General features: G+C 46.2%; 1 protein-coding gene across 1 annotated transcript in view; it reads right to left on the bottom strand.

Moving 5' to 3' along the window:
* Nucleotides 1-2,276: 2,276 nt before the first annotated feature.
* CACNA1H (calcium voltage-gated channel subunit alpha1 H) overlaps nt 2,277-8,680 on the bottom strand; it is a 391,999-nt gene continuing 385,595 nt past the window's right edge. The window contains exons 32-36 of the mRNA XM_069734647.1: nt 6,504-6,827; nt 5,414-5,560; nt 4,930-5,110; nt 4,550-4,731; nt 2,277-3,846 (exon numbers count right to left, since the gene is read on the bottom strand). Of these exons, the coding sequence (XP_069590748.1) occupies nt 2,665-3,846; nt 4,550-4,731; nt 4,930-5,110; nt 5,414-5,560; nt 6,504-6,827 (2,016 nt within the window). The 3' untranslated portion in view covers nt 2,277-2,664. The remainder of the gene's footprint in view (nt 3,847-4,549; nt 4,732-4,929; nt 5,111-5,413; nt 5,561-6,503; nt 6,828-8,680) is intronic.

The following is an 8,680-nucleotide window of genomic DNA, read 5'->3' as shown; positions in this document are numbered from 1 at the left end:
TTTTGCTGATGTACGATATGTATTGGTGATGTACGGTATGGGTGATGTACGGTTTTGTATTGGTGATGTACGGTATGTTTTGGTGAAGCATAGTATGTGTTGGTGATGTATGGATTATTTTGATGATGTACGGTATGTATTGGTGATGTACGGTATGGGTGATGTACGGTTTTGTATTGGTGATGTACGGTATGTTTTGGTGATGTACGGTATGTTTTGGTGATGTAAGGTATGGGTGATGTACGGTTTTGTATTGGTGATGTACGGTATGTTTTGGTGATGTAAGGTATGGGTGATGTACGGTTTTGTATTGGTGATGTACGGTATGTTTTGGTGAAGCATAGTATGTGTTGGTGATGTATGGATTATTTTGATGATATACGGTATGTATTAATAAATGCTATGGGTGATGTACGGTTCGGTGTGTATTGCGGATGTAATTAGTATTGGTGATGTACGGTGTGTACTAATTATATACACTTTACATGTCCCTTCCTATGAGATGTGCGCTTTGTGTGCTGCTTGTGGTCCACACTTCAGCCTTTTCTGATATAGTGTCAATGGTTGCGCTCACTGAACATTACATAGAAAGCTCCCGACTCGGGCACGTGGCTCCACATCTTAGCTAAAACTGCGACGCATGAGCCCCAGGCAAGTAAAGCTTCAGCATCGTATAAGAAAAGTTCTGCAACTTTGTAAAATACTTTTCCGTTTCAATTCACCATTTTCAGATCTCTACTCGCTGTCACTGAATAGGAACATTCTCATTTATATCCAGAGGCTGAAAAATCTCTGCAGACCAAATCCTTCTCACGGATGAGGGTTTGTTTCAGTTGTGTACAGTGTCGGCGATCCTCTATGAGCAGAATAAATGTCTCTCTGGTCCAAATAGTTCAGGCCATGAAACCATCAACTGTAGGGAGATTATTAGGACTGGGGTAGCCCCGCTAACTCAGCTGGAAGGTTTCTTACAATGCAAGATGGAAGATGAGGTGTTTTATCTTACAGAGGATTGTCTATGCTGATACACTGTTACAAACCATCAGCTATGTGACCAAGACTTGGCCAGGATGGGTGTTTATGTAATCATGGCTTCCCATGGTCCCATACTGAGCTGTCCCATTGTCTTAACAGGTTAATGGCATCATCAGCCACCATTTATCCCACGCGTGTGAGTCACGGAGAGCCATCACTGTGCCTAGTGGGGAACCATACTCTCGTGTTGAGGGGCATCATACCGTACAGCAGAGTGTGCACTATGAGGCATCATACTGTACAGCAGTGTGTGCACTATGGGGCATCATACTGTGTGTGAGTGACATTATTTGTGCCCGGGAAACCATCAGCTATGTGAACAAGACTAGGCCAGGATGAGTTTTTATGTATTCATTGCTCCTAATGGCCCAGGATCGACCAGTTCTGTTGTGTCGGCAGGGCAATGGCATCCTCGGGATGCAGACATGGATGAGTACATTTATAGAGCTGTCAACCACCATTTATCCTGCGCCTGTGAGTCATGGAGAGCCGTCAACCATCATTTATCCTACGCATGTGAGTAACTGAGAGCCGTCACTAGATGGCTAGGCCTAGGGGGAACCATACTCTCGTGTTGGGGGGCATCATACTGTACACAGTGTGCACTATGAGGCATCATACTGTACAGCAGAGTGTGCACTATGGGGCATCATACTGTGTGTGAGTGACATTATTTGTGCCCGGGAAACCATCAGCTATGTGAACAAGACTAGGCCAGGATGAGTTTTTATATATTCATTGCTCCCAATGTCCTAGGATTGACCAGTTCCGTTGTGTCGGCAGGGCAGTGGCATCCTCTGGATGCAGATATGGATGAGTACATTTGTAGAGCTGTCAATCACCATTTATCCTGCGCATGTGAGTCACGGAGAGGCGTCAACCATCATTTATCCTGCGCACATGAGTCACGGAGAGCCGTCACTAGATGGCTGGGCCTAGGGAGGAACCATACTCTCGTGTTGGGGGGCATCATACTGTATGGCAGAGTGTGCACTATGGGGCATCATAATGTGTGTCAGTGACATTACTTGGGCTTTGCATGTCCACTTTCCTGCCTTTCAAATTTGTGAGGTTTGATATAACGTGATCAAGAATTTTGCCTGACTGACTCATTGACTGACAGCAAGCAGAGATCTTGGATATGTTAAAGTATTGAAACACCAAGTACATTAGAAAACTGCACAAAATACTGCACACGTAGAAATGTCCAATCTGCACGCAGCACAAATAACGATGGCGTCTTTTCACAAATACATTATTTCTATTTTATTTATACCGCTGATATACAGATATTGTACAAGTTTTCATCTGTCAGCACTTCGGCATACTGTGTCTCTGCACAATAAAAAACAGTGCCAACTTAAAAATATAAAAACCAAACAAAAAAAACAAAAACGTTAAAATAAAAACTCGAATCAATGTGATTGAGGCTATATGGGAAGATGTCTCCGTATTTCGTTTATAAAATCAAACAAATCAAAAATTTTTAGTAATTTTTTTTGTTTTTATTCAAACCATCAGCCGCTCCCCTCCTTCTCCCGCCGCTTATTGAAAACCCTACGCACCCGAAGGGACTTTCTTAGACCCGTCTATCCAGTGGTTCGTCACAAGCCCTTGTATCCTGAAAAGCTATAACGGTTTGTCCGTCACTTCGCCCAATGTATTAGAAGCGTCGACTAGTACAGGATTTTTTAAAGAACTCTTCATTTCCGTGAAATCTCTCTTCTCGGAATTGTTACTATGAAGATGGTCTAGTTGCTTAATTTCTAAGGCCCCCAAGTCGGGCCTGGAGTCTGTAATGACTACGGATGGAGAAGTGGGATGTCCACCCTCTGTTAAAAGTTCTGAGAAGCTATTCGCCTCCCGCTGGTCGAAAGAATAGCTGAGAATGACCAAGTGTTCATTTCGACAAGGTGCTTGGCTCCGTCTCTCCGGTTTACATTGCTGTTCTACAGCTTGGTTGTCGCTAAGGTCTAATGAGTCCCTGTATGCGGTAGATTCACACGACGGCGTCCTCCTTCGCAACATGCTGTTATCCGATGCTTTGGTACGTGAAGCTGTGCCGGTCTCGTCCTCCATGGGAGGATCTATAGAAATACAAGGCGGGCTCATCTTCTTCTTCCTTCGAACCCCATTGATGTACTCTGGGTCAGACTGTATGAGAATAGAAGAGTCCTGCTTGTCGTCAATGGACAGATCAAAGCAAGAATCTCCATCGTCATCGAAGGAGGGGCAGACCTCGATCGAGTGCCTCCTTTGGTCTTCCGCCCATGTGGGCTTTGCTAAAAATCCTTGAGTATCAACACTGTAGAACTTCTTCAAGTCTTTGCTGCTGCTGGTCCCGACCAGGCTGGCTGTGCTATTGCAGTTCTTTAGTGGTGGTGGAGAAGGAGGAGATGAAACTTGGGAGATGAATGGAGATACCGAATGACTTCTATGATTAGATTGTCCTCTCCAGCCGGAGGCCAAGCTGTTTATGTGGCTGACCTCTTCATCGGCCGGATCGGAGGACTCTAACGTAGACTCATCAGGGTTGGTGTTGTCGCTGCTGACGCTTGATGGACGACTAGGAATACTGTGTTGGCTGTAGGTGTGATTGCGGGTATGGACACTGGAATGTCTGTGGTGGGGAGATAGTTTGGGGGAAGATTGAGGGGTTCCCTGCAGTGATAGGGGCAATTGGCAGAGCAGGTTGGGAACAAGGTTATTGAGTGAAGGTGTTTTCAGTTTTGAACCCTCCGCTGATTCCACTTGAACGACATCCTTGGATTCACCATTCTGATAGTCAACCGAGTCCATATGTACAGCCTCCTGGGGAGACAAAAATGTGAAGAAAATCATGAGGATAATGGCTTCATAGTTTCCTAGTTTTCAGGTTGAAGGAAGACACAAGTCCATCCAGTTCAGTTCAAGTCGAGATTTTCTGATCGGTAGGCATCAGGGTGCAGCAACCCCCAACGCTTTCTTAATCAAAGGGGTAGAATTACTCAGCCGAGAGCTGTGCTTTTTCCTTCCTTCTCATAGAGGAGAACATACTGTGTACAGACCCCTAGGAAGCCTATGAATCCATACACTGCACCCTCAAATCTCAGAGGATCAGCTAAGTCGAGTCAATCATAAATTAATAAGCACCGCGCTCAGCCGACCACGTCTGCCCCTTGCTTTTAGAGATTGGTGGGATGTCAAGACTCAGACCCCCCCATCGACTAAAATTTCTCTGTAAATTCAATTGTTTTTCTTTAAATGAAACGTAACCTTTAAATATTTTCAAAAGAGGAACTCCTCTTTCAGAAACGTCGGTGAGCTAAAAGCTAGAAAATCCTTTACTTAGAAGCACGGTAGAGCAGACATGGCTTATGGTAGTAGTCTCCAGCGTATGGCTCTATGCCCGATACAGTTCTCAATATGCTCTGATAATCTGCACATTGCGAGTTATATATTCACAACTGTTCGAGACCATTGGTTGGACACCACCAGATTATAGTTAATATCTACCAAAAACAATCACCATTACCTGCCGTTGCAGCAATCGGTTTAGACTGGGTGACCTGGAAGCGGCGAGGCGTGGAGGTGGAATTTTAGGCATGTCATCGTTGTCCACATGGCAGCTCGGTGACGGCAGGAGAGGACAGTCTACTGGTGTTTTCAGACAGTTGCCAGGTGCATTTGGCTGGGAATGGATTGAAAGACGTGACCCTACAGTAACAAAAATGAGATACGGCTTTTCACCTATAGGGATCCTTCATCACAAGGATAAACAGATTAATTATTAGTCTCAAGCACCGACACAGCACAGAGATAGACTATTCGCCTTCTAAGGGGCCTCAACAAATGTGGGCATCACGTCTTCATGGTCCATGTGGTTTGCAGTCAGGTATACTGCTGCCATCATACCTTCTGGAGGGCTGTCCTCATAGGCCTCCACTTCCCGCAGAGGGTACGATGACTTTGCTGGCAGAACGGGGCGGAACATGTAGCTGTCGTTGGGTAGCGAGAGCATTCTAGACACCGAAACCTTTCTGACCGTCAGGAGGTTTTGGGATCCAGTTCCGTCCCTCACATAAACGTCACCATCCTGTAGAGGAGACAAACCATTAGCTTGGAGATAACAATGTTTTTCCTTAATGGTGTCCTGTACCGCTGTCCATAAGTGAACATCACAGACATTAGCGTCAACAAAGCGTGCTGAGCAGAAGTCCTTAACGGTGGCATGAGCGGTGAGCAAGCAGGCTACATCACTTCTCCCTGATGCAAGGCTATCATTGACAACCCATCATCAAGGGGAGAAGAAGAAAAGCTCAAAAGCAGGTAAAAAAGCCACGGGAAGCATTGCTTGTGGATACCACACAGGACATACAAGCAGAGTGCAGGGATTCACCTCAGGCCCAAAGCTGCAGGGCAGGAGGGGAAGAGGCAAGGCCTGCTGGCAGGGCAAGGGGGACCCTGGTCTTTTCTCTTTCCGAGTAACTGAACCTTCCAACGTATCAGGAATCAATAAAGTCACATTCTCGTGGCTCAGTGCCGCCTTCAGTGTAAAATGGAGGAAACAGGTATGAATTAAGCGCATTATAAGATCAAAGAGGTGGGGTATCATTCCTTTAAAGGGAACCTGTCACCCCGTTTTTTGAGATTGAGCTATAAATACTGTTAAATAGGGCCTGCGCTGTGTGTTCCTATAGTGTATGTAGTGTACCCCGATTCCCCATGTATGCTGAGAAATAACTTACCAAAGTCGCCGTTTTCGCCTGTCAATCAGGCTGGTCAGGTCGGGAGGGCGTGGTGACATCGCTGGTTCTTCCTCAGCTTTACGTTGGTGGCGTAGTGGTGAAGACACAGCGCGCGATCTGCGCTGTCATCCCTTTCGTCGGTGGGGGCGGCCATCTTCCTGGGGCCGCGCGTGCGCAGATCGAGTGCTCTGCTGCACGGGGCTTCAGGAAAATGGCCGCGGGATGCCGCGCGTGCGCATTAGAGATCGCGGCGGCCATTTTCCCAAAGCCGAGATCGGCTTTGGGAAAATGGCCGCCGCGATCTCTAATGCGCACGCGCGGCATCCCGCGGCCATTTTCCTGAAGCCCCGTGCAGCAGAGCACTCGATCTGCGCACGCGCGGCCCCAGGAAGATGGCCGCCCCCACCGACGAAAGGGATGACAGCGCAGATCGCGCGCTGTGTCTTCACCACTACGCCACTACGCCACCAACGTAAAGCTGAGGAAGAACCAGCGATGTCACCACGCCCTCCCGACCTGACCAGCCTGATTGACAGGCGAAAACGGCGACTTTGGTAAGTTATTTCTCAGCATACATGGGGAATCGGGGTACACTACATACACTATAGGAACACACAGCGCAGGCCCTATTTAACAGTATTTATAGCTCAATCTCAAAAAACGGGGTGACAGGTTCCCTTTAACTGCTCCAAACCCAACTACTGCCCCCCCAGTGGCATACATAACATACTGGACCCTTACCCTGGCCTGCTTCAACAGCACTGGCAGATCATTCTTCATTGACACTTGACCACCACCGATTGCCTTGCCATCTAAGGTCGGAGGGCCTACCGGGCAGACCGGGGTGACAGCTCTTGACATCTCCATCTCAATCTCAGCATCCATCTCCGCGTCTTCTTTGGCTTCTTTATTGCTTTCTTCGAGATGCTTCATGAGGACGGCCACCACCACATTAACCAGGACAAACTGAGCAATGAGGACGAAGGTGACAAAATAGACGGGGGAGATGAAGGGTAGGTAGCTGAGGCAGTTCTTGTCATCGCTGTTACATTCGCGGAGTGTGTCCTAGAAGAGGACAAGGTCACGTATTAATATTTCATTGATACTGGTGACTCATATTCACCTAAGACATCCCAAACATTCCAAGTTTATAATATTCACAGACGTCGCGTCCACAGAAAACTTTCACTTCACATTAACAAACTCAGCTCTCCTGAAATCTTTGTATCATTGACATGACCTCTTATTTGTGATATCACTATAAAGACTATCTACCCTTCCCAGGCACCCCACTGGCATCAAAGACAAGGCTGTCCAGCCTCTGATGAGGCAACTTACCCCATGGCTAAGAAAACTTCAAACATCAGATTAAAGGAAGCTTACCCAATCCCTGAAAACCTTCGGACAAAGCAAAGCATCCAACCCATTCCCTGGAAATCTTGTTATATCAAAATTAAGGAACCCTACCCTTTCTCTGAAATAGATCCTACATAGAAAATACTGCACAAAGCTGGATACATACCGAACAAATTATTTTATTGAACAAATCAATTATAAAATGGTACCTAAAAAGAGGGGATACTCTGAAGGTGACAACTACATTGGGGCCGCAGGTCGGAGGCTATAAACATGCAGAAACTAATAATAATGTCCACAGTAAGGAGTCACAGGTGTGAATAGTGAGTTCATTAACATATGAACAGATTCCACTCAGCTGGTAAGGAGCGTCCAGCCAACAGCACCAAAGCAGACATTAGCAGAAATTAACATTGTAAAGCATATCTACCTCAGACCTGCGGCGCCACCACCCCTACGCGCCTTCCCCGGAAGAAGGCACGCATGCCGAAACGCGCGTAGTGGTGGTGGCGCCGCAGGTCTGAGGTAGATATGCTTTACAATGTTAATTTCTGCTAATGTCTGCTTTGGTGCTGTTGGCTGGACGCTCCTTACCAGCTGAGTGGAATCTGTTCATATGTTAATGAACTCACTATTCACACCTGTGACTCCTTACTGTGGACATTATTATTAGTTTCTGCATGTTTATAGCCTCCGACCTGCGGCCCCAGTGTAGTTGTCACCTTCAGAGTATCCCCTCTTTTTAGGTACCATTTTATAATTGATTTGTTCAATAAAATAATTTGTTCGGTATGTATCCCGCTTTGTGCAGTATTTTCTATGTAGGATCTATTTAATTAATTTGCATGGGATTTTGTAGTTTACTAATCCCCTATATGGGCACAGGTGTATTTTATGACGCACTGTGTATTGTGTATGAATTTCGGGTTTACCTTTCTCTGAAAGTGGAGTGACATCATAGACTAGTTTGTAAACAGCTTCTCAGAAACCCAATGACATCATAGATAAAGTAGCCTACCCTCCCCAAAAGGCCAGCGAGCCCACAGACAAGGCAGCTTACTTCTCAGGAAAACAATCAAAATTACAGAAGAGGCAGCCTCTCTTCCCCAACATATCAGACTCTCGCCTACTGTGGAAACCTTCAAAAGGAACCTGAAGACCTACTTCTTCCGACAAGCCTACAACCTGCAGTAACCACCGATCCACCAAACCGCTGCATGACCAGCTCTACCCTCACCTACTGTATTCTCACCCATCCCTTGTAGATTGTGAGCCTTCACGGGCAGGGTCCTCATTCCTCCTGTACCAGTTGTGACTTGTATTGTTTAAGATTATTGTACTTGTTTTTATTATGTATACCCCTCCTCACATGTAAAGCGCCATGGAATAAATGGCACTATAACAATGAATAATAATAGCCTACAATTCCCAAGAAACCCAGTGACATAATAGATAAGGCAGTCTACCCCTTTCTAGGAAACCTAGGACATCATCGATAAGGCAGCCTACCCCTTCCTAGGAAATCTGGGATATCATAGATTACACAGCCTACCCCTTCCTAG

The sequence above is a fragment of the Ranitomeya imitator genome, chromosome 7 (assembly GCF_032444005.1).
Source record: "Ranitomeya imitator isolate aRanImi1 chromosome 7, aRanImi1.pri, whole genome shotgun sequence".
In the NCBI taxonomy this organism is placed as follows: domain Eukaryota; kingdom Metazoa; phylum Chordata; class Amphibia; order Anura; family Dendrobatidae; genus Ranitomeya; species Ranitomeya imitator.
Note: the sequence above shows the minus strand (reverse complement) of the source record. Positions and strands in the feature narration are given on the sequence as shown.